The sequence below is a fragment of the Coregonus clupeaformis genome, chromosome 1 (genome assembly GCF_020615455.1).
Source record: "Coregonus clupeaformis isolate EN_2021a chromosome 1, ASM2061545v1, whole genome shotgun sequence".
Lineage (NCBI taxonomy): Eukaryota > Metazoa > Chordata > Actinopteri > Salmoniformes > Salmonidae > Coregonus > Coregonus clupeaformis.
The window spans coordinates 31,048,237-31,074,762 of record NC_059192.1 but is presented as its reverse complement, the minus strand read 5'-3'; the positions used below and the strand labels follow the sequence as shown (position 1 = coordinate 31,074,762).

General features: G+C 44.8%; 1 protein-coding gene across 17 annotated transcripts in view; it reads right to left on the bottom strand.

The window, feature by feature from the left end:
* Positions 1-26,526, bottom strand: part of LOC121555656 (neurexin-1a-like) — an 838,957-nt gene that overhangs the window by 33,900 nt on the left and 778,531 nt on the right. For 10 of the 17 annotated variants that reach the window (XM_041869510.2, XM_041869886.2, XM_041869699.2 and 7 more), the window contains one exon: positions 9,989-10,076. In XM_041869510.2, coding sequence (XP_041725444.1) covers positions 9,989-10,076 — 88 coding nt within the window. The remainder of the gene's footprint in view (positions 1-9,988; positions 10,077-26,526) is intronic. The other 7 variants (XM_041869572.2, XM_041870289.2, XM_045217609.1 and 4 more) reach the window with 1 other exon arrangement.

The window sequence follows — 26,526 nt, the reverse complement described above, 5'->3', positions numbered from 1 at the left end:
TACTGTTAAGAGGGTGTTTGTCTGTTTGCTATCCTGTGCCGTGTTTGTGTCTGTGTGTGTGTGTGTGTGTGTGTGTGTGTGTGTGTGTGTGTGTGTGTGTGTGTGTGTGTGTTTATGTGTTTTCCTAGGAGACAATACTAAAACAATGACAACACTCCTAAAGATGTTATGTGTAAGTAATCAGCGCCTCATAAGCGCTGGCGTACGTGACACAACAGGATGCTAGTCCGACTGGATAGCTGTTATGAGTTTACTGGAATTAATTACAGCTGGGACCTAACACGCCAACCAGGAAGCATTTCACAAAAACAATTAAACTAGCTATACACACTTATGGTGGAACCAGGGAAGGGTTTTTAAAATGAAGCACTATGGTGCAAAGCATTGGATGATTATGATTATGCTTATTCGATATATAATGTATTCATACCAGTCCCTACTCAGATACACCATAAAGGAATGAGCTACTGAACTGTTCTGGAATCAGTCTTTACTTATTGAATGTATTCATACCGGTCCCATCTCAGATAAACCATAAAGGAATGAGCTACTGAACTGTTCTGGAATCAGTCTTTACTATTGAATGTATTCATACTGGTCCCTACTCAGATAAACCATAAAGGAATGAGCTACTGAACTGTTCTGGAATCAGTCTTAACTGATTGAATGTGCTCATACCAGTCTCTATTCAGATAAACCATAAAGGAATTAACTACTGAACTGTTCTGAAATCAGTCTTTACTTATTGAATGTGTTCATCCCGGTCCCTATTCAAATCAAATCAAATCAAATTGCATTTGTCACATGAGCCGTATACATAAGGTGTAGACCTTACCATGAAATGCTTACTTACAAGCCATTAACCAACAATGCAGTTCAAGATAAACCATAAAGGAAATAACTACTGTACTGTTCTGAAATCAGTCTTTACTTATTGAATGTATTCATACCGGTCCCTACTCAGTTCCACTTTGTCTCTATACTGATGTTTTGCCAGTTTAATTGCCTTACGGAGTGAGTAGCTACACTGTTTGTATTCTGCCATATTCCCAGTCACTTTGCCATTGGTCAGACCAGCGTTGAATAGTCCTTAGAACGGGTACTTCCTGTTTGAGTTTCTGCCTATAGGAAGGGAGAAGCAAAATGGAGTTGTGGTCAGATTTGCCGAAAGGAGGGCGGGGGAGGGCCTTATAACCATTCCGGAAGTTCGAATAGCAATGGTCGAGGATTTTAGCAGCGCGAGTACAACAGACGATATGTTGATAGAACTTCGGCACCCTACAAATTTGCTTTGTTAAAATCCCTGGCTTCAATAAATGCAGCCTCAGAATATGTGGTTTCCAGTTTGCATAAGGTCCAGTGAAGTTCTTTGAGGGCCGTCGTGGTATCGGCTTGAGGGGGGATATACACGGCCATGACTATAGCCGAAGAGAATTCTCTTGGGAGATAATACGGTCGGCATTTGATTGTGAGATATTCTAGGTTGGGTGAACAAAAGGACTCGAGTTTCTGTATGTTACTACAATTACACCATGAGTCGTTAATCATGAAACACACACCTCCGCCCTTCTGCTTCCCGGAGAGATATTTATTCCTGTCTGCGCGATGAACTGAGAACCCATCTGGCTGGACCAATTCCGACAGAATGTTTATTTTAATTTCCGTGAAACAGAGTATGTTACAGGCCTTGATGTCTCTCTGGAAAGAAATCCTTGCCCGTAGTTCGTCGAGCTTGTTAACCAAAGACTGAACATTAGCGAGTAGAATACTTGGAAGTGGTGGGTGGTGTGCGCGCCTCCTAAGTCGAACCAGCAGGCCACTCCGAATGCCTCTCCTCCGCCAGCGATGTTTTGGGTCAGCCGCTGGAATCAGTTCAGTTGCCCTGGGGAGAGCAAACAAAGGATCTGCTTCGGGAAAGTCGTATTCCTGGTCGTAATGCTGTTGAGTTAATGCCGCAACTTGGGTAAGTCTCTAAGAGCTTTGCACACCTGGATTGTACAATATTTGCCGATTATTCTATAAAAAATGTGTCAAGCTCGATCAAGATGTTGGGGATCATGGCTAGACAGCAATTTTGAATTGTTGCCATATTACTTCAAACAGATTTAAGTCAAAACTGTAATTTGGCCACTTAGGAACATACACTGTCTTCTTGGTAAGCAACTCCAGTGTAGATTTGGCCTTGGGTTGTAGGTTATTGTCCTGCTGAAAGGTTAATTAATCCCTTAGTGTCTGTTGGAAAGCAGATTGAAACAGGTTTTGCTCTAGGATTTTGCCTGTGCTTAGCTCAGTGGTTCCCAAACTATGGGTCGCGATCCCATGTGGGGTCGCCTGATATGGATGCGGGAGAATTTGTACAGGGTAAAAGGGTATCTTGAAGAAGGAAGGCTATCACTCAATTTTGCAACACCATGCCATACCCAGTGGACGGCGCTTGATTGGAGCCAATTTCAGGACAATGACCCAAAGCACAGCTCCAAACTATGCAATAACTATTTAGGGAAGAAGCAGTCAGCTGGTATTCTGTCTATAATGGAGTGGCCAGCACAGTCACCGGATCTCAACCCTATTGAGCTGTTGTGGGAGCAGCTTGACCATATGGTACGTAAGAAGTGCCCATTAAGCAAATCCAACTTGTGGGAGGTGCTTCAGGAAGCATGGGGTGAAATCTCTTCAGATTACCTCAACATATTGACAACTAGAATGGCAAAGGTGGAGGATTCTTTGACGAAAGCAAAGTTTGAAGGACACAATTATTATTTATATTAGAAATCATTATTTCTAACCTTGTCAATGACTACATTTCCTATTAATTTTGATACATTTCCTATTCAAACTCATTTAATGTATGTTTTCATGGAAAACAAGGACATTTCTAAGTGACCCCAAACTTTTGAACGATAGTGTAAATATAATAATGTCTTTGTGAATCAAAATCATTGCAATGTGGTTAACCTTAAAAATCTAAATGAAAATTATTCAAATCTAAAAGTAAAAATTAAACCGGAAAAAGGCGCACTTGACCATTGCACTTGAATCATTCCCACGGTGAATGGCTAAGCCCACTAAGCTATAAACCACACACTATAGCAGAGACTTTGATATTACCGGCTGCAATTGATATGGTGAAAACAATGTGTGGGGAGGCAGAGGCATATAAACTCACATCACTACCTTTGTCAGATATCACTGCGAAACTAAGAATTGATGCTATAGGTAGCAATCAAGAGGAAACTGACTGAACAACAAAAAACTCCCCACCTTATGCTCTCCAAATGCCATGAATGGACTTTTGCTCGTTACATGTCGGGTGATGCTATTCACAAGGACATATTGTTCTGTCTCACGATTCCCGAGCATGAAACGGCTTAGGGGATGTTCAGTGTGCTGCGTGGCTATATTGACGAAAAACTAATTCCATGGGATCGAATGGTGGTCTTTTGCACAAATGGGGCTCCATCTATCATGGGACGGCGGGCAGGCCTCTGCACTCTAGTTATGAATGTGTCTCCCTCTGCCATATGGACGCATTGTATGATACACCCACTGAGCTATAACGGTTACACCGAGATCACTGGCGGCAAAAAATCTGAGGTAAGAACTTCTATTGTAAACTACATTGCGTACGCCTGTTCGCAAAACTATGTGGAGATATGGGATCAGAGCATGACAATGTTCTATTTCACACAGAGGCTTGGTGGTTATCGAGGGGGAGTGTTGGAAATATTTTTTTAATTATGAGAGGAACTGTTTTCATTCGTAATGGATGTCAAAAACAGACTGTTGACTTTGTCTGTAATGAAACTATAATGTGTCTCCTTGCATATGTAACAGATATATTTGGGAAACTGAATGTACTGAACATAAGCATGCAGGGGTATCAGCCATGGTACGGTGATTCAGTGTTCTCGTCTGCATTAAAAACAAATATCAATCCAGGTTGGATGTGACAGGAGAGAAGAGGTGCGCACTGTCGACCACGCCCCCTGAGTTTGAGAAGCTCCGACACGACATGCATCAAGCACACCAATCTCATTAGTGGTGGTGAGACATTTTGCAGTTGATTGTCATAGCCCCACATTAAAGTAAGTGATGCTGAGTTGAGAAGAGAACCACAAATACTGTTAGAATGTTTTGCAATTGACTGCCATAGCCCAATTAAAAAAGCAAACATTGGCTGTTAACAACTTTTTTCTTTCCCACATGGTTGTTGCCGCCAGATTTTTCTGATATCAAAATGGGGTCGTGGGCCAAAAACGTTTGGGAACCCCTGGCTTAGCCCTATCCTGTTTCTTCTTATCCTGAAGAATTCCCCAGTATTTGCCGATGTCAAACATACCCATACTATGATGCAGACACCACCATGCTTGAAAATAAGGAGGCAGTTACTCAGTGATGTGTTGTGTTGGATTTGCCCCCAAAATGGGGCTTTACATTTAGGACAAAAAGTGTATTCCTTTGCCATGTTTTTTGTCTTTTCAGTATTACTTTAGATGCATGTTTTGTATATTTGTGTTCTTCTCTTCACTCTGTCATTTAGGTCATTATTGTGGAGTCACTACAATGTTGTTGATCCATCCTCAGTTCTCTTCCATCACAGCCATTGAACTCTGTAGCTGTTTTAAAATCACCAATGGCCTCATGTTAACATCCCTGATCCATTTCATTCCTGTCCTGCAGCTCAGTTCAGAAGGATCTTTGAGGTGGTTTAATACATAATGCACAGTAGAATTAATAACTAAACCAATCATTAAAGAGATATTCAATGTTTGCTTTGTTATTGTTACCCATTTACCAATCACTGCCCTTCTTTCTGAAGCTTTTGAAAAGCTCCCTGGTCTTTGTAGTTTAATCTGTGTTTGAAATTCAATACTTGACTGAGGGACCTTCCAGATGTTGCATGTATGGGAGACAAAGTGCTTTCCTCTCCATCTTAAATAAGCATGCCCCATTCAAAAAGTTCAGAACTAAGAACAGATATAGCCCCTGGTTCACCCCAGACTTGACTGCCCTTGACCAACACAAAAACATCCTGTGGCGTACGGCATTAGCATCGAACAGCCCCCGCGATATGCAACTTTTCAGGGAAGTCAGGAACCAATATACACAATCAGTTAGGAAAGCAAAGGCTAACTTTTTCAAACAGAAATTTGCATCCTGTAGCACTAACTCCCAAAAAATTTGGGACACTGTAAAGTCCATGGAGAATAAGAACACCTCCTCCCAGCTGCCCACTGCACTGCGGCTAGGAAACACTGTCACCACCGATAACTCTACAATAATCGAGAATTTCAATTTTTTACCCCTACCCCGGCCACCAGCTCTGCACCCTCCGCTGCAACTTGCCCATGCCCCCCCGCTTCTCGTTCACCCAAATTCAGATAGCTGATTTTCTGAAAGAGCTGTAAAATCTGGACCCCTACAAATCAGCTGGGCTAGACAATCTGGACCCTTTTTTTCTAAAATTAGCCACCAAAATTGTCGCAACCACTATCACCAGACTGTTCAACCTCTCTTTCGTATCGTCTGAGATCCCTGGAGATTGGAAAGCTGCCGCGGTCATCCCCCTCTTCTAAGGGGGTGACACTCTAGATCCAAACTGTTACAGACCTATATCCATCCTGCCCTGCCTTTTGAAGGTATTTGAAAGCCAAGTTAACAAACATATCTCCGACCATTTCAAATCCCACCGTACCTTCTCCGCTATGCAATCTGGTTTCCGAGCTGGTCATGGGTGTACCTCAGCTACGCTCAAGGTCCTAAACGTTATAATAACCGCCATCGATAATAGACAGTACTGTGCAGCCGTCTTCATTGACCTGGCCAAGGCTTTTGACTCTGTCAATCACCACATTCTTATTGGCAGACTAAATAGCCTTGGTTTCTCAAATGACTGCCTCGCCTGGTTCACCAACTACTTCTCAGATAGAATTCAATGTGTCAAATCGGAGGGCCTGTTGTCTGGACCTCTGGCAGTCTCTATGGGGGTGCCACAGGGTTCAATTCTCAGGCCGACTCTATTCTCTGTGTATATCAAAGATGTCGCTCTTGCTGCTGGTGACTCTCAGATCCACCTCTACGCAGACGACACCATTTTGTATACATCTGGCCCTTCATTGGACACTGTGTTAACAAACCTCCAAACGAGCTTCAATGCCATACAACACTCCTTCCGTGGCCTCCAACTGCTCTTAAACGCTAGTAAAACTAAATGCATGCTCTTCAATCGAACGCTGCTTGCACCCGCCTGCTCGACTAAATTCACTACTCTCGGCGGCTCTGACTTAGAATATGTGGACAACTACAAATACCTAGGTGTCTGGTTAGACTGTAAACTCTCCTTTCAGACTCACATTAAGCATCTCCAATCCATAGTTAAATCTAGAATCGGCTTCCTATTTCGCAACAAAGCCTCCTTCACTCATGCTGCTAAACATGCCCTCGTAAAACTGACTATCCTACCGATCCTTGACTTCGGCAATGTCATTTACAAAATAGCTTCCAACACTCTAATCAGCAAATTGGATGTAGTCTATCACAGTGCCATCCGTTTTGTCACCAAAGCCCCATATACAGTGGGGGAAAAAAGTATTTAGTCAGCCACCAATTGTGCAAGTTCTCCCACTTAAAAAGATGAGAGAGGCCTGTAATTTTCATCATAGGTACACGTCAACTATGACAGACAAATTGAGAAGAAAACAAATCCTGAAAATCACATTGTAGGATTTTTTATGAATTTATTTGCAAATTATGGTGGAAAATAAGTATTTGGTCACCTACAAACAGGCAAGATTTCTGGCTCTCACAGACCTGTAACTTCTTCTTTAAGAGGCTCCTCTGTCCTCCACTCGTTATCTGTATTAATGGCACCTGTTTGAACTTGTTATCAGTATAAAATACACCTGTCCACAACCTCAAACAGTCACACTCCAAACTCCACTATGGCCAAGACCAAAGAGCTGTCAAAGGACACCAGAAACAAAATTGTAGACCTGCACCAGGCTGGGAAGACTGAATCTGCAATAGGTAAGCAGCTTGGTTTGAAGAAATCAACTGTGGGAGCAATTATTAGGAAATGGAAGACATACAAGACCACTGATAATCTCCCTCGATCTGGGGCTCCACGCAAGATCTCACCCCGTGGGGTCAAAATGATCACAAGAACGGTGAGCAAAAATCCCAGAACCACACGGGGGGACCTAGTGAATGACCTGCAGAGAGCTGGGTCCAAAGTAACAAAGCCTACCATCAGTAACACACTACGCCGCCAGGGACTCAAATCCTGCAGTGCCAGACGTGTCCCCCTGCTTAAGCCAGTACATGTCCAGGCCCGTCTGAAGTTTGCTAGAGTGCATTTGGATGATCCAGAAGAGGTTTGGGAGAATGTCATATGATCAGATGAAACCAAAATATAACTTTTTGGTAAAAACTCAACTCGTCATGTTTGGAGGACAAAGAATGCTGAGTTGCATCCAAAGAACACCATACCTACTGTGAAGCATAGGGGTGGAAACATCATGCTTTGGGGCTGTTTTTCTGCAAAGGGACCAGGACGACTGATCCGTGTAAAGGAAAGAATGAATGGGGCCATGTATCGTGAGATTTTGAGTGAAAACCTCCTTCCATCAGCAAGGGCATTGAAGATGAAACGTGGCTGGGTCTTTCAGCATGACAATGATTCCAAACACACCGCCCGGGCAACGAAGGAGTGGCTTCGTAAGAAGCATTTCAAGGTCCTGGAGTGGCCTAGCCAGTCTCCAGATCTCAACCCCATAGAAAATCTTTGGAGGGAGTTGAAAGTCTGTGTTACCCAGCGACAGCCCCAAAACATCACTGCTCTAGAGGAGATCTGCATGGAGGAATGGGCCAAAATACCAGCAACAGTGTGTGAAAACCTTGTGAAGACTTACAGAAAACGTTTGACCTGTGTCATTGCCAACAAAGGGTATATAAACAAAGTATTGAGAAACTTTTGTTATTGACCTCCAGGTCATCTAAATCCCTTCTAGGCAAATCCCTGCCTTATCTTAGCTCATTGGTCACCATAGCAACACCCACCCATAGTATGCGCTCCAGCAGGTATATCTCACTGGTCATCCCCAAAGCCAACACCTCCTTTGGTCGCCATTCCTTCCAGTTCTCTGCTGCAAATGACTGGAACAAACTGCAAAAATCTCTGAAACTGGAGACACTTATCTCCCTCACTATCTTTAAGCATCAGTTTTCAGAGCAGCTTACCGATCACTGCACCTATACACAGCCCATCTGTAATTAGCCCACCCAACTACCTCATCCCCATATTGTTATTTACATTGTTATTTATTTTGCTAATTTGCACCCCAGTATCTCTATTTGCACATCATCTTTTGCACATCTATCACTCCAGTGTTAATACAAAATTATAATTGTAATTATTTTGCACTATGGCCTATTTATTGCCTTACCTCCATAACTTACTACATTTGCACACACTGTATATAGATTTTCTATTGTGTTATTGACTGTACGTTTTGTTTACCCCATATGTAACTCTGTGTTGTTGTTTTTATCACACTGCTTTGCTTTATCTTGGCCAGGTCGCAGTTGTAAATGAGAATTTGTTCTCAACTGGCTTACCTGGTTAAGTAAAGGTAAAAAATAAAATAAAATAAAAAAGGGTTAGTAATTTAAAAATCATGTCACACCCAATGATTTCACACCAAGTAACTTTTTATGTGATTAGTTAAGCCAAATTTGACTCCTGAACTAATTTAGACTTGCCTAAACAAAGGGGCTGAATACTTATGTAACGACTATATTAAGTTATACATTTTTGTATTAATAATCCAAATTAAAAATTAAAAATCTTCCACTTTGATAATTTGGTATATATTGTTGACAAAAAATTACATCCATTTTTGTAACACAATAAAAAGTGAAGAAATCCAAGGGCTCTGAATTATTTAGCAAGGCACTGTTTGTGATGTGAGGCAAGGTTGTGGGTCAAGTCCATTTCAATTCAGCCAATTCAAAAAGTATATTGGAACTCCCAGAATTGACTGAATTGAAATGGATTTGACCCCAATCCTGGTGTGAAGGTAAAGAAAGTAACTCAGACTTTGAGGTAACTGGACAAAATACTGTCATGACTTACACACACAAATACGTGTGAACCACTGCTTTACTATAGCTTCACCACAGTGACGTTAATTGGTGCGTAGTGGTGTGGACAGACTGACGGTGATAGTGACAAAAAAGACTAGAATCAATACCTACAGTACAGTAGCTTCAATACAGTGTCTTAAAAACCTTGATGGTGGACTGACCATGAGTGTGATCGTGACACACAGAGACACTGACTGACAGACTGTTGGTATGGTGAGAGATTGCCTGACAGACTGGTAATACGGTGAGAGACTGACTGACAGGTAATACGGTGAGAGACTGACTGACTGACTGGTGGTACGGTGAGAGACTGACTGACTGACTGGTGGTACGGTGAGAGACTGACTGAAAGACTGGTAATACAGTGAGAGACTGACTGACTGACTGGTGGTACGGTGAGAGACTGACTGAAAGACTGGTAATAAGGTGAGAGACTGACTGACAGGTAATACGGTGAGAGACTGACTGACTGACTGGTGGTACGGTGAGAGACTGACTGACTGACTGGTGGTACGGTGAGAGACTGACTGAAAGACTGGTAATACAGTGAGAGACTGACTGACTGACAGGTAATACGGTGAGAGACTGACTGACAGACTGGTAATACAGTGAGAGACTGACAGCCTGGTAATACGGTGAGAGACTGACTGACAGACTGGAAATACGGTGAGAGACTGACTGACAGACTGGAAATACGGTGAGAGACTGACTGACAGGTAATACGTTGAGAGACTGACTGACAGCCTGGTAATACGGTGATAGACTGACTGACAGACTGGTAATATGTTGAGAGACTGACTGACAGCGACACCCAGAGAGAGGAGGAATAAAACAGATGACTAACCTAACCCACCTGAGCTCGGCTCACAGGGATCAATGTCCTCATCATCGCTCGGACACTCCGCAGACGCCACCGGCAGATCGTCCGTCGTCTGGAGGGAAGAGAGGTAAAAAGAGAGTGTTAGGAATGAGAGCAGGGTTGACAGTATAAGGGTTAGGAATGAGAGCAGGGTTGACAGTATAGGGTTAGGAATGAGTGCAGGGTTGACAGTTTAAGGGTTAGGAATGAGAGCGGGGTTGACAGTTTAAGGGTTAGGAATGAGAACAGGGTTGACAGTCTACGGGTTAGGAATGAGAACAGGGTTGACAGTATAAGGGTTAGGAATGAGAGCAGGGTTGACAGTATAAGGGTTAGGAATGAGAGCAGGGTTGACAGTATAAGTGTTAGGAATGAGAGCAGGGTTGACAGTTTAAGGGTTAGGAATGAGAGCGGGGTTGACAGTTTAAGGGTTAGGAATGAGAACAGGGTTGACAGTCTACGGGTTAGGAATGAGAACAGGGTTGACAGTATAAGGGTTAGGAATGAGAGCAGGGTTGACAGTATAAGGGTTAGGAATGAGAGCAGGGTTGACAGTATAAGTGTTAGGAATGAGAGCAGGGTTGACAGTATAAGGGTTAGGAATGAGTGCAGGGTTGACAGTATAAGTGTTAGGAATGAGAGCAGGGTTGACAGTTTAGGGGTTAGGAATGAGTGCAGGGTTGACAGTATAAGGGTTAGGAATGGGAGCAGGATTGACAGTCTACGGGTTAGGAATGAGTGCAGGGTTGACAGTATAAGGGTTAGGAATGAGAGCAGGGTTGACAGTATAAGTGTTAGGAATGAGAGCAGGGTTGACAGTATAAGGGTTAGGAATGAGAGAAGGGTTGACAGTATAAGGGTTAGGAATGAGAGCAGGGTTGACAGTATAAGTGTTAGGAATGAGAGCAGGGTTGACACTATAACCAAGGAGCAGAATAATACCCTGTCCACCAGGTCATGAAGTGTTTTCACGGTCCAGCAGATGATACCGTAGTAGTAAATGGACAGATTCTGGCAATAAAGCAGTTTTTTCTACTTACCCAGAGTCAGATACATTCATGGATGCTAGCATGCCAGCTGCTACTGTAACGCTAGTTTACATTGGCTTGCGAAACTACCTCTAACTTCCTTTATACTGGACACAGAGACATAATATCGCACTCCCTTTAAGACCCAGACACCCAGGCACTGAGACTTGCTCTACCCACATGCAGTGAGGACACTGAATAGCTGACTGAATGTTTATCTATTACACAGACAGAAGGAGAAATTGAGGGGTGAGGAATGGAGAGAGAGAGAGAGAGAGAGAGAGAGAGAGAGAGAGAGAGAGAGAGAGAGAGAGAGAGAGAGAGAGAGAGAGAGAGAGAGAGAGAGAGAGAGAGAGAGAGAGAGAGAGAGAGAGAGAGAGAGAGAGAGGATAGGCAGTTTAACAGTAAACTGAGAAGGATTGTTGTTCCAATCCACACCTTCAAACCCATCACACTATCAATCCTGGAATCTAAAGAGTTTGAATGAAGAAATCAAGAGATGAAGACCGATTGGAATGGAATACTGGAAACTCATACTGCTTAGCTGGGGGATTTATCTGTAAAATACAGTTGTAGTCGGCTAACGGCCACAAATATCAGCTGCTACTGCTGCCTCTATTTTCCAGGCGACACTATTGTCCTTAAATAAATTAGATTTGGTTATCGAGGAACAATAGAGGGTAAAGTTCACAGTGCTTATTGTCAACGCAAACTAAGCTCATACTGAGGCACAGCCAGTGTGCTGAAACAAATAGCCCTCCAAGGGATTGTTTAGTGCCATCACAAAACACCACTGACATTTAGAGGGCACAGACTAGTGGCAGCTTAAAAACAAAAATATTGGAAAGCCCAAAGAGCAAACCTGTGATTGGCTGTGAAATAAAGTTTATATTACATATTTTAGGTGGTCAATCTAAGTAACATAATAAAAAATCCCCATCAAAATCCATCAGTTTAAGCTAGAGATATCTGTTTTTTTGCATGGGCTGCATCTCAATCCACCACCTCTGCCTGTGGAAGGTGGCCGAGCTACAGCGGTATTTGTCAGACCATGAGACGTTCCGAAAATCAGTCTTCTCGCGAAAACGTCTGTTGCGTCCGAATCCTTATGCTCTACCACCCCCACAAGTGTCACCGGACTCGTCTGAAGGTAACCCATACAAATGAATGGAAGTATGGAGGTAGTTTTGTGCCTAAATAAAATTAGGGCTTAAATATGTGTCCCAGAGCTTTTGTATATCTCCTAGATATATGACACACTCTTCAAAACCGTATTCCTTATGATACATTTTTTGACTTTTTTTGCCATTTATGAATGTGTTGTTCAATGTATTTCTATGGGCTATATTAGTAAAGGCCAAATTCAATAGTTTATCAAATCATTTAGTCGGAAGTTTACATACACGATGCCATCTATTTTGTGAAGTGCACCAGTCCCTCCTGCAGCAAAGCACCCCCACAGCATGATGCTGCCACCTCTGTGCTTCACGGTTGGGATGGTGTTCTTCGGCTTGCAAGCGACCCCCTTTTTCCTCCAAACATAACAATGGTCATTATGGCCGAACAATTCTATTTTTGTTTCTTCAGACCAGAGGACATTTCTCCAAAAAGTACGATCTTTGTCCCCATGTGCAGTTGTAAACTGTAGTCAGGCTTTTTTATAATGACCATCGTTATGTTCAGAGGAAAAAGGGGGTCGCTTGCAAGCCGAAGAACACCATCCCAACCGTGAAGCACAGGGGTGGCAGCATCATGCTGTGGGGGTGCTTTGCTGCAGGAGGGACTGGTGCACTTCACAAAATAGATGGCATCATGAGGAAGGAAAATTAAGTGGATATATTGAAGCAACATCTCAAGACATCAGTCAGGAAGTTAAAGCTTGGTCACAAAGGGGTCTTCCAAATGGACAATGACCCAAACCATACTTCCAAAGTTGTGGCAAAATGGCTTAAGGAAAACAAAGTCAAGGTATTGGAGTGGCCATCACAAAGCCCTGACCTCAACCCTATAGAAAATGTGTGGGCAGAACTGAAAAAGCATGTGCGAGCAAGGAGGCCTACAAACCTCATTCAGTTACACCAGCTCTGTCAGGAGGAATGGGCCAAAATTCACCCAACTTATTGTGGGAAGCTTGTGGAAGGCTACCCGAAACGTTTGACCAAAGTTAAACAATTTAAAGGCAATGCTACCAAATACTAATTGAGTGTATGTAAACTTCTGACCCACTGGGAATGTGATGAAAGAAATAAAAGCTGAAATAAATAATTCTCTCTACAATTATTCTGACATTTCACATTCTTAAAATAAAGTGGTAATCCTTTACTAGGATTAAATGTCAGGAATTGTGAAAAACTAAGTTTAAATGTATTTGGCTAAGGTGTATGTAAACTTCCGACTTCAACTGTATATATTTTTTTTTATCTACAGGGGTCGTAAAATACAAAATCAAATAGCTAAATGATCCTTGGGATGACCATCTTAAAACAATTCCATATGTTAGCTTAGTAGAAACCACCCACACACACACACCTTTAGTGGTTAAGAACAAACTTGGTGGAAAAGGTTGGGATGTACAGTGGGGGAAAAACTATTTAGTCAGCCACCAATTGTGCAAGTACTCCCACTTAAAAAGATGAGAGAGGCCTGTAATTTTCATCATAGGTACACGTCAACTATGACAGACAAATTGAGATTTTTTTTTTCCAGAAAATCACATTGTAGGATTTTTAATGAATTTATTTGCAAATTATGGTGGAAAATAAGTATTTGGTCACCTACAAAAAAGTAAGATTTCTGGCTCTCACAGACCTGTAACTTCTTCTTTAAGAGGCTCCTCTATCCTCCACTCGTTACCTGTATTAATGGCACGTGTTTGAACTTGTTATCAGTATAAACGACACCTGTCCACAACCTCAAACAGTCACACTCCAAACTCCACTATGGCCAAGACCAAAGAGCTGTCAAAGGACACCAGAAACAAAATTGTAGACCTGCACCAGACTGGGAAGACTGTATCTGCAATAGGTAAGCAGCTTGGTTTGAAGAAATCAACTGTGGGAGCAATTATTAGGAAATGGAAGACATACAAGACCACTGATAATTTCCCTCGATCTGGGGCTCCACGCAAGATCTCACCCTGTGGGGTCAAAATGATCACAAGAACGGTGAGCAAAAATCCCAGAACCACACGGGCGGACCTAGTGAATGACCTGCAGAGAGCTGGGACCAAAGTAACAAAGCCTACCATCAGTAACACACTACGCCACCAGGGACTCAAATCCTAAGCCAGTACATGTCCAGGCCCGTCTGAGGTTTGCTAGAGTGCATTTGGATGATCCAGAAGAGGATTGGGAGAATGTCATATGGTCAGATGAAACCAAAATAGAACTTTTTGGTAAAAACTCAACTCGTCGTGTTTGGAGGACAAAGAATGCTGAGTTGCATCCAAAGAACACCATACCTACTGTAAAGCATGGGGGTGGAAACATCATGCTTTGGGGCTGTTTTTCTGCAAAGGGACCAGGACGAATGATCCGTGTAAAGGAAAGAATGAATGGGGCCATGTATCGTGAGATTTTGAGTGAAAACCTCCTTCCATCAGCAAGGGCATTGAAGATGAAATGTGGCTGGGTCTTTCAGCATGACAATCATCCCAAACACACCGCTCGGGCAACGAAGGAGTGGCTTCGTAAGAAGCATTTCAAGGTCCTGGAGTGGCCTAGTCAGTCTCCAGATCTCAACCCCATAGAAAATCTTTGGAGGGAGTTGAAAGTCTGTGTTGCCCAGCGACAGCCCCAAAACATCACTGCTCTAGAGGAGATCTGCATGGAGGAATGGGCCAAAATACCAGCAACAGTGTGTGAAAACCTTGTGAAGACTTACAGAAAACGTTTGACCTGTGTCATTGCCAACAAAGGGTATATAACAAAGTATTGAGAAACTTTTGTTATTGACCAAATACTTATTTTCCACCATAATTTGCAAATAAATTCATAAAAAATCATATAATGGATTTTTTTTTCTCATTTTGTCTGTCATAGTTGACGTGTACCTATGATGAAAATTACAGGCCTTTCTAATTTTTTTAAGTGGGAGAACTTGCACAATTGGTGGCTGACTAAATACTTTTTTCCCCACTGTAATACACTGTTCCTATACTCTATGTTCAACCCTCCCGACTAACTCCATCCCACACTCTAGGTCCCACACCCTAGGCCCCACACCAAACGTCCCACACCTTAAGTCCCACACCAGTGGAGGTTGCTGAGGGGAGTACTACTCGTAATAATGGCTGGAATGGAGAGGAATGACTGGAATGGAGTGAATGGAATGGTATCAAACAGATGAAAACCATGTGTTTGATACCATTCCATTCACTCCATTCCGGCCATTATTATGAGTCGTCCTCCCCTCAGCAGCCTCCACTGTCCCACACCCATGGTCCCACACCCATGGTCCCACACCTAAGGTCCCACACCCTAGGTCCCACACCCAAGGTCCCATACCCTAGGTCCCACACCCAAGTTCCCACACCCTAGGTCTCACACCCTAGGTCCCACACCCTAGGGGCTCTCAGGGAAATCAGGAGAAAAGGGCGAACAAAAAATTGACGACCTGGGTAGAAAGTGAAAAGTGAGTGAGGTATAAAACATTATGCTACAAACCTATTTTATAGTCTAGCCCGGGGCCATCTGATCAAACCACTGCAGTAAAGGTTGTTCCATTTGAGGCATAGCAGGCTGGCAGCATGGTTAGACAGCAGCGGGCTCTAAAGGAGTGTGTGTGTTGTATCAACAGGCTCATAGTGGGCTCTCTCTACAGCTCCTGGTTACTGTATGTCTCTTACAGTAACCTGTTAGGAATGTTTTCCAGCAGGGTTAGGCTTGGGCTGTGGCTGTGGGGGAGGCTTCTGCTTATTGGTTCTCTGTGCACCTGCCGTTTGACAAGCTAGTTAGCTACCAAGGTTGCACTTACTTCAATGAGATTTAGGTTATTGTGATAACCAGATCAAAATCACTCCAGAGGACCACCATGAAGTGAAGAAATATGTGAAAGCATATAAATAACCCCAAAATAATGGATTGAACTTTGGATTTCAACCAACAGGCTGTAATGCTGGTTGTTAATCTAGAGATGTTCTCTTTTGGTTACAAATGATAACGAGAAGCTGCTTAGATTAGCATTGATTTATCCCTAGCAAATTACAGGTGATGTCATTGATCACTGTCACATTTTCTTCCATAATGTGATTACTTTGTCACTGTAATGTCATTTATAACATTTCAAACATGACCTCACACACGCCATCAAGTCAAGTAGTAGAACAGGCCTTTTGAATATACTGTAGATCAACAAAACCTGTTCATATGATCTTTAAGTAGCTAGCAGACCAGACCAGCTGAATATAGATCAACAAGACCTGTTAAATGATCTTTAAGTAGCTAGCAGATCAGACCAGCTGAAATTGTATCAACAAGACCTGTTCATATGATCTTTAAGTAGCTAGCAGACCAGACCAGCTGAATATAGATCAACAAGACCTGTTCATATGATATTTATGTAGCTAGCAGACCAGACCAGTTGAATATAGATCAACAAGACCTGTTCATATGATATTTATGTAGCTAGCAGACCAGACCAGATGAATATAGATCAACAAGACCTGTTCATATTGTAATGACCCAGCTGGGTCATAAAGTAAAAGAGAGACGGGCACCAGGTGTACAGGCAGAACACAGGTTTATTCCTAAATGGGCTATTGTTCAGGCCACAACCCACGCCGCTAAACCTCGAACATACACAAATAGAACATGTCAAAATCAAGGGTCCCGAACCGAAGAGAGAGATATGAGACCGTAACCCCTATTTAATCATTCCCAAAATCCCGCGGGATTACCCATCATACCCCCCAACCTTTCCATCTGTCCTGGCATATTTAACCCCTGCTAGTACCCATGAGAACGATAACACATCCATGAACACAGAACACAATACAGGGTCGTTACATAGCCCCCTCCTTTCTAAACCCTAGCCCCTAGGGTTACAAAACAAAATCCTTAAAACGACCCGGAGGTCGCATCAGTCTCTTGTGCCTCCCCTTGACTCCCACTGGTGGACCCCCAGAACACTCATCTGCCCCAATGTCATTTCCAGCACCCCCGAAGAGGCAGCCCCGTCCCAGGCTCAGCTTGCATTAGAGTCTCCTCGCTAGACTGTCCCCGTGTGCTCACATCAGAGTCCTCACTTCCATTCCCTACCGTTTTCCTCCCTCTGTAGGGCGCCAATCGGTCCCGGTGGACCACCACCTTCCTGCCCCGTGGGGGAACCTCCACCCGGTACGTCACCTCCCCCACTCTCTCTATCACCAGGCACGGCCCCACCCAGGCACTGTCCAACTTTGGGCACCGCCCCTTCTTGCGCGTGGGGTTGTGAAGCCACACTCGTTCTCCCGCTCCAAAGTGCCTCCCCCTAGCGCGTGAGTCATAGTGGCGCTTTTGGCGCATTCCTGCGTTCTCGAGTTGCTCTCTTGCGAAGGTGTGAGCCGCTTCTAACCGGTTCTGCAGTCGACGAACATAGTTCGGGCCAGGCAAAACCCCGTCGTCGTTATCAGGAGGGTGGCCAAACGTCAGTTCGGCTGGGGTCGCAACTCACGACCTAACATTAGTAGCGCTGGGGAGCACGCAGTCGATTCCTGAACAGCCGACCTACATGCCATGAGAATAAACGGTAAGTGGGTGTCCCAATCTCTCTGGTGTTTTGAGGTAACGATAGCCAGCTGTTGTGCTAATGTTCTGTTAAATCTTTCCACCAGCCCATCACTCTGGGGATGAAGCGGAGTAGTGCGCGTCTTCTCCGCGCCTAACCGTCTACACAACTCTGAGAACACCCGTGACTCAAAGTTTCTCCCCTGGTCGCTGTGTATAGACTGTGGCACCCCGAACCGACTGATTATTCCCCCTACCAATGCATCAGCTACTGTTTCTGCCTCCTGGTCTGGGAGAGCGTAAGCCTCTGGCCACTTGGTGAAGTAGTCCATAGCAGTTAGAATCCACCTGTTACCGCTGTCTGTGATTGGAAACGGTCCAACTATGTCTACCCCCAGTCTCTCCATGGGCTCCCCTACTGGGAATTGTTGTAGGAGGGCGTGTGACTGACCTGGAGGTCCTTTCTTAGCAGCACACTCATCGCACTGCCTGCAAAAGTCCTCCACATCCCTCCTGTGCCTGGCCCAATAGAAGCCTTTACGTACGCGCTTTAACGCTTTTGGAGACCCCAAAATGCCCTGCGCCTACTCCCCGTGAAGCTGCTGTAACACGCTCCTTGCAGCCTTTTGGGAACCACTACCTGCCACGTCATTTCTCCAGTAGCTGGCTTTTTCCACCCCCTCTGGAGCACTCCCTCAGCCACTCTAAGGACTGAGAATTTAGCCCAGAGTCCTTTGGTGACTGGTGATAGAGGGGCTACTTCCCCCCATGGCGGTCGTCTTCTCTCTTCCACCCACCCCAGCACAGGACGCAGCTCTGCGTCCTCCTCCTGGCGACGCCTCCACTCCCCGACGTCCACAGCCTCAAGCTCCCGGCACTCTGTCACCCTCAGCTGACTCACCGTGGCGGTGACTCCCTCCCTCCATGCACAGTTCCCTCTCTCGCTCCACCCGTTTGGCGCAGTACCCACAGCCGTCCTCAGCACACGGGCGGCGGGACAAGGCGTCTGCATTGCTGTGGCGAAGGCCGGCCCTGTGCTCCACCTGGAAGTCGTAGGGTTGCAGCTCCTCCAACCAGCGGGCGATCTGACCCTCTGGCTCCTTGAAGGAGAGAAGCCACTGCAGGGCGGAGTGATCCGTCCGCACCACAAACGGCAGGCCCCCAGGTAGTACTTGAAATGGCGTACTGCTGCCACGACAGCCAAAAGCTCCCTCCTTGTCACGCAGTAGCGTTTTCAGCCTTATCAAAAGTTCTGCTGTAATAAGCTACTACGTGCTCCCCGTCAGAACCACGCTGAGCCAGCACGGCCCCCAAGCCCTCATTGCTTGCATCGGTGTCCAGAATAAACGGACGGTTTGGGTCTGGTGAGGACAGGACAGGGGCCTCCACCAGGGCACGTTTGAGGGCCTCAAACGCCCGCTGGTGCTCTTCGGTCCACTGAAAGACAGTGTCCTTCTTGAGAAGGTGGTTCAAAGGAGCTGCTATCCCCGCAAACCCTTTCACAAACCTACGATAGTAGGATGCCAGACCCAGGAAGCTCTTAACCTCTTTTTTTCCTTTGGAATTGGCCACCCCCTCACAGCCTCCACTTTGTCTGGCAACGTGCTGATACCCTCACCACCCAGCTGATGACCCAGGAACGCCAACTCCCTTTGCATGAAATGGCACTTTTCCGGGTGTAATTTTAGCCCCGCCCCGAGATCCTCTCCAGCACTCGCCTAAGTGCCCCCCAGTGCCCCCTCAAACGACGTGCCGTGTACCAATATGTCGTCTAGGTACACGACACACTCGTCTCTCGGAACCCCGCCAGCACTCTGTCCATGAGCCTCTCAAAGGTGGCAGGAGCATTACAAAGCCCGAAGCACAGCACCTTGAACTGCCAATGGCCCCTATCCGTGGAGAAGGCCGTTTTCACGTGCCCCAGGCGAGAGGGGCACCTGCCAGTAGCCACTGCGCAGATCAAGGGAAGAGAACCACGAGGACCCTCTGACGTGGTCTAGCGACTCATCGATCCTCGGTATGGGGTAAGAGTCTTTAATGGTGACAGAATTTAGGCCCCTGTAGTCCGCACAAAACCTAAGTTTACCCCCTTTCTTAGGCACCATGACGACCGGCGCGGACCACGGGCTGTCTGATGGCTCAATGAAATCAGCCCGCAACATGTCAGCAATAGCTGTGGCTGCTGCTTCCCTCTTGGCAAGGGGAATGCGACGGGGCCGAATTTTAATGGGTTGGTTGTCCCCAGTGTCGATGTCGTGCTGAACCAGGTGCGTTTGCCCTACCTCATCTTCCCCCCAAGCGAAGCTATCTTTAAAGTCAAACAGCAGCTGCTTTAATTGTCTCTGTTGTCCCTCGTCCAGACCTTGACAGTTTTTCAGCCACACAGCCTCAACGGCGTCGATAACTTCCTCCTTCCCCCGTCGGGCTGATGGGGTGAAGGAGCCAGTGTGTTTTGGGCTACTGGGATGCCTGTGCTTGCACCATTATGGGGAGTGAAGGTCGTTGCCGCCGGAGACAGCTGCTGGGATGGAACAACGACCAAGGGAGCAGCCGGGACGACCAGTGGAGTTTCGGCAAGCTTGGAGGAAGACGGAGGGACAGCCCTGCCCCCTGCTGGCCCTCCCGTGGGCGACATTCCCACTGTGGGCCCCCCGACAGCCTCAAAGTGCCCGAAGCTAAGTCCAACTGAGCCCCACAGTTTTTCAAAAAGTCCATTCCTAGTATACAGGGGGTCCTGTACCGCTGCTACCCACACCGGACACCCCACAGTTCTCCCCCCACAGTCACAGACACCCGACACTTCCCTAACATGGGGGCTAGCTCCCCGTGACAGTCCGTAGCTGGACAAAGGTCGGCTCCACCCGCACCCCAACAGGTAGTATGTCTGGTCTCACCAGGGTTACTGTAGAGCCCGTGTCGACCAGGGCCAAACATTCCACCCCCTCTACCTTGACGATGACATTGCAGAAGTCCCCAATGGTGGTACGTCCCACCACAACTACCGGACTAGGAAACACGGTGGCCGCTACACCCTGGGGAAGCAGGTCCCCACCCTCTTGCCTGCACTGCTGGGTACATCTTCTGCTTACTGTGGGTTCGGGGCGGAGGAATGGGCCCGCGCTGCCCCCTGCGCGAGAACCCGCTGTCGTTTCCCTGTTGACTGGAGAATCTGCCACACTCCCGCTGAATGTGGCCAGTCTGGCCACAACCCCAGCAGACAATGGAAGTTGAGCTGACACTGCGATGTTGTCTGGAGCCCTTCTCAATGACAAGCGAAGCGGTCTTGACTAACCCTCCCAACTCGTCGACCCACTCTGGTTTGGTGACCCCCAGCACCCCGGCCGCCGCTGCTCTCACCTCTGGTTGACTGGCAACCTCCACTCTCACTCCCTCACCCCAGATCAGCTCCCTCTTCCTGGCTATCTCCACTGCAGCCCGCAGAGATGCTGGGTCTGACATCTGCACATGCTTACCCAGTTCGGTGGAGGAGAGCGCTCTATTGAAACTGTCCCGTGCCAGCTCGTCTTGCACCCCAATCGACATATTTGCATAAGCCCGCCTGGTCAGGCTCAGAATATCACTTGCCAACGCCTTTAATGATTCCCCCTGAAGTCTCTTTTTGTTATTCAGTTCAATCCGCAGCATGTTGGGCTGTGCATCGCTGCCGAAACGGCCCCCCAATGCCTCCACTAGCGCACCGTAGTCGCCCCTCTCGTCCGGGGCTAGCGTTAGCAGGCATTCCGACGCCTCCTCTGACAGGCTCAGGGCAAGCTGTAACCCTTTCGTCTCGTCAGACCACCTCCCGGCTCTAGCCAACAACTCGAATTGAGTGAAAAAAACTTCCCATTTACCTTGTCCATTGAACTTTGGAAGTTTAGCCGCTACCGTGGCTAATGGCAATAGGGCGCTGCCATCTCTGTTTACATAAGGAGGTCCAGCCATTTCCGCACGCGGTGACGTCGATATCTCCGTCGCCGTGACGTCTGTTCTGGTCGAGCGGTTTGAAGGAAAACCCGCCCGTTCTGCCATCTTGCTGACTGACAATTTAACTCCCGCCATGTGGCTCTCCAGCTCTTCTACAGCCGTCCTCGCCTGACCCTCCCGACCGGGTACACCCGAGCCCCCAACGGCCACTTTGTCCGACTCTTCCTTAACTTTCCGCCTCGCCCGATCATCCTGACCGTAGATGCGAGTCACGCTAAAGCTAACCACGGCCTATACTGAAACAGCTAACTCGCCTAATCTCGATCTATCCCGTCGTTCGAAAGCACTTCTGACACCAATGTAATGACCCAGCTGGGTCATAAAGTAAAAAGAGAGACGGGCACCAGGTGTACAGGCAGAACACAGGTTTATTCCTAAATGGGCTATTGTTCAGGCCACAACCCACGCCGCTAAACCTCGAACATACACAAATAGAACATGTCAAAATCAAGGGTCCCGAACCGAAGAGAGAGATATGAGACCGTAACCCCTATTTAATCATTCCCAAAATCCCGCGGGATTACCCATCATACCCCCCAACCTTTCCATCTGTCCTGGCATATTTAACCCCTGCTAGTACCCATGAGAACGATAACACATCCATGAACACAGAACACAATACAGGGTCGTTACAATATGATCTTTATGTAGCTAGCAGACCAGACCAGCTGAAAATGTATCAACAATACCTTTTCATATGATCTTTAAGTAGCTAGCAGACCAGACCAACTGAATATAGATCAACAAGACCTGTTAAATGATCATTAAGTAGCTAGCAGGCCAGACCAACTGAATATAGATCAACAAGACCTGTTAAATGATCTTTAAGTAGCTAGCAGACCAGACCAACTGAATATAGCTCAAAAAGACCTGTTCATATGATCTTTAAGTAGCTAGCAGACCAGACCAGCTGAATATAGACTAAGATCAACTAACCCTGCTCTGCTTAGAGAGTTGTGGCAGAGAAAGAGAAGGGCCAGGGTTTTTGTTTTCGGTACATCTGTGCTTGGTGATTTATTTTTCTAATGTCATCCATAACATTTCTAACATGACCTAACATGACCTTCAAGTAGCTAGCAGACCTGCTCAGAGGTTTGTGGCAGAGAGAGAAAGAAGATGCTTGGGTTGTTTAGTTTTTTGGTACATCTGTGCTCGGTGAGGCTCATTGAGGCCTTCCTGGGTAAGCCGTCCAAATGTAAATTTAATTTGCTGTGCATGAGTCTGATATACAGTGTCAGCCCAGTGTTGGCCTGGCCAGATGGCAGAGCCTGGCGGATTCATGGATTGCCACATCCATCACAGAGCCAACGTGATTTGTTTTTCTGGCGGGGGATCCTGACACTCCCCCTCCTGCAGATACACAGGGGAGGCACCGACAGACAGATCAATACATCTCCCTCTGTCTTTCGTTCTGTTGTTCTCTGTCTGTCTGTCTGTCTGTCTCTCTCTTTCTCGCTGTGTGTCTGTCTGCTTGTCTTTCTGTCTGTGTTTTTGCCTCTCTGTATCTGTCTCGCTGTCTTTCTCTATCCTACGTAAATAGTGCCCCATATGAGGATGATCCTCTACGTTGTACTTCCTGGCTTTACAACCAGAAGAACAGGCTATCACATAATGTCATATTTTTACATGTCATAATGTATGTTCAGTAAATATCACATCTCAGTTCCAATCTCAAGGATTGACATCAGCCAGTGATGGTGTTGAAAAGATATAGGATATACAGTAGTTTTCCAGGCATTTCCTACCTTATGACACATCTAAACCAAATCAACCAATCTTTGACCCCATCTTATCTAAAGCGGGCTCTCGTACATACAGTCCCTTCAGACAGTATTCACACCCCTTGAGTTTTTCCACATTTTGTTGAGTTACAACCTGAATTTAAAATGTATTAAATTAGTTAGAAAATTTAAAATAGAATATAAAGTACGTTTTTAAAAATGTTTACAAATTATTTTGGCAATGAGGCCCTTTATCTAGCATTGGAAGTATATGGGCATGTTATAGAATGCTAGCAGATACCCATAGACCTCCAGCCATTTCACTAATGCTAGTTAGCATCGGATTGAGAAACTACCTCTAACTTCCTTCATACTGGACTCAATGACATAATAATGGTATCCACAAGTGCATCTGACTCTAGGGAATTAGATAAAGGGCATCATTGCCAAAATCCCGAAGTATCCCTTTAACAAATCACATAATAAGTTGCATGGACTCTATATGCAATAATAGTGTTAAACATGATTTTTGAATGAATACCTCATCACAGTACCCCACACTTACGATTATCTGTAAGGTCCCTTAGTCAAGCAATGAATTTCAAACATAGATTCAACCACAAAGACCAGGGAGGTTTTCCAATGCCTCGCAAAGAAGAACACTTTTAATATCAGTTTGAGCATGGTGAAGTTATTAATCACACTTTGGATGGTGTGTAAATACACCCAGTCACTACAAAGATACAGGCGTCCTTCCTAACTCCGTTGCCGGAGTGTCACGGATTCTGCCGAGGCTGCCCTTCCTCCTTGCTCGGGCAGGCTTCGGCGTTCGTCGTCACCGGAATACTAGCTACTGCCGATCTATGTTCTATGTTTCTATGTTCTACCTGTTGTTGTCTGAATGTTTCACACCTGTTTCCCATCGTGTCATTACTCCTTCCCTATTTAACCCTGTGGCTCCCATAGTGTTTTGTGCGTGTTTGTTATTTGTTTCGTGTGTCGTTTGGTGAGCGGGTTTGCTCCTCCCTGCGTGGAGGTGATTGTATTGATTTCTTTACTTGCTAGTAAAGTACGTTTTCATTTAGTTATGTGTCCTGCGCCTGACTTCGACCTACCGCATTACACTGACACTCGTGACACGGAGAGGAAGGAAACCGCTCAGGGATTTCACCATGAGGCCAGTGGTGACTTTAAAGCAGTTACATAGTTTAATGGCTGTGATGGGAGAAAACTGAGGATGGATCAACAACATGGTACTTACTCCACAATACTAACCTAAATGACAGAGTGAAAAAAAAGGAAGCTTGTACAGAATACAAATATTCAAAAACATGCATCCTGTTTGCAATAAGGCACTAAAGTAAAAATGTAGCAAATAAAGTTTGACTGGGGTTTATATATAAATGCCTGGAGCATTTCAATTTTGGAGAATCTCTTATAAAATGGGTCAAAATCATGTATAGTAACCCTAGGTGTAAAATAATAAATAATGGCTATTTCTCAGAAAGTTTTAAACTGTCAAGAGGAGTGAAACAAGGTTGTCCACTATCGGCATATCTATTTATTGTGGCCATCGAGATGTTAGCTATTAAAATCAGATCCAATAATAATATCAGAGGATTAGAAATACAGGGCTTAAAAACAAAGGTGTCATTGTACGCAGATGATTCATGTTTTCTTTTAAATCCACAACTAGAATCCCTCCACAGCCTCATAGAGGATCTAGATACATTTTCTAACCTCTCTGGATTACAACCAAATTATGACAAATGTACTATATTACGTATTGGATCACAAAAAAATACAATTTTTACATTACCATGTAGTTTACCAATAAAATGGTCTGATGGTGATGTGGATATACTCGGAATACATATCCCAAAGGAAATAAATGATCTCACTTCAATATATTTTAATAGAAAGTTAGCAAAAATATATAAGATCTTACTACCATGGAAAGGAAAATACCTGTCAATTTGTGGAAAAATCACCCTGATTAACTCTTTAGTATTATCCCAGTTTACCTATTTGCTTATGGTCTTGCCTACGCCTAGCGAACAGTTTTTTATATTATATGAGAAAAAAATATTAAATTTAATTTGGAACGGCAAGCCAGACAAAATTAAAAGAGCATATTTATATAATGAATATGAATTTGGAGGACAGAAATTATTAAATATTAAAGCATTAGACCTATCACTAAAAGCTTCAGTCATACAAAAGTTAAACTTAAATCCGAACTGGTTCTCAAGCAAATTAATAAGATTGTCTCACCCAATGTTCAAGAAAGGCCTTTTCCCCTATATTCAGATTACAACCTCTCACTTTCAGTTATTTGAAAAGGAAATAATCTCCCAAATGTCACTATTTCTAAAACAAGCAATAGAAAGTTGGTTGCAATTTCAATTTAATCCTCCAGAAACGACAGAACAAATAAGCAACAAATATTGTGGTTAAATTCAAATATACTAATTGACAAAAAACCTTAATTTTTTGACAGAATGTTTAAAAAAGGTATAATCTTCGTAAATGATATCATCGGTAGGACTGGTGGAGTTATGTCACACATGCAGCTAACAAAAACATATGGAAATGTCTGCTCTACCCAAAATTACAACCAAATAATTGCAGCCTTACCGCAAAAGTGGAAGAGGAAAGTGGAAGGGGGAGAAAGTAAGGAACTTGTCTGTCGGCCTTGCATTAAAGAACATAATTGGTTAAGAAAAACTGTGATAAATAAAAAAGTATATCAGTTTCACTTAAGGACCAAAGGATTGACAGCCGTCCCATATAGATTGCAAAATAGTTGGGAAGAGATCTTTGACGTACCGATCCCATGGCATAGTGTTTATGAACTGACACGCAAAAACGACACCGGATTCAAAAATTAGAATCTTTCAATTTAAATTATTATATAAAATTCTTGCTACCAATAGAATGTTATTTATATGGGGGATACAATCTTCCCAGCTCTGCAGATTTTGCTGTGAAGAGACAGAATCATTAGATCATTTGTTTAGGTTCTGTCCATTTGTAGCTTGTTTTTGGACACAGGTCCAGGAATGGCTAAAGGATTGCAATATTTA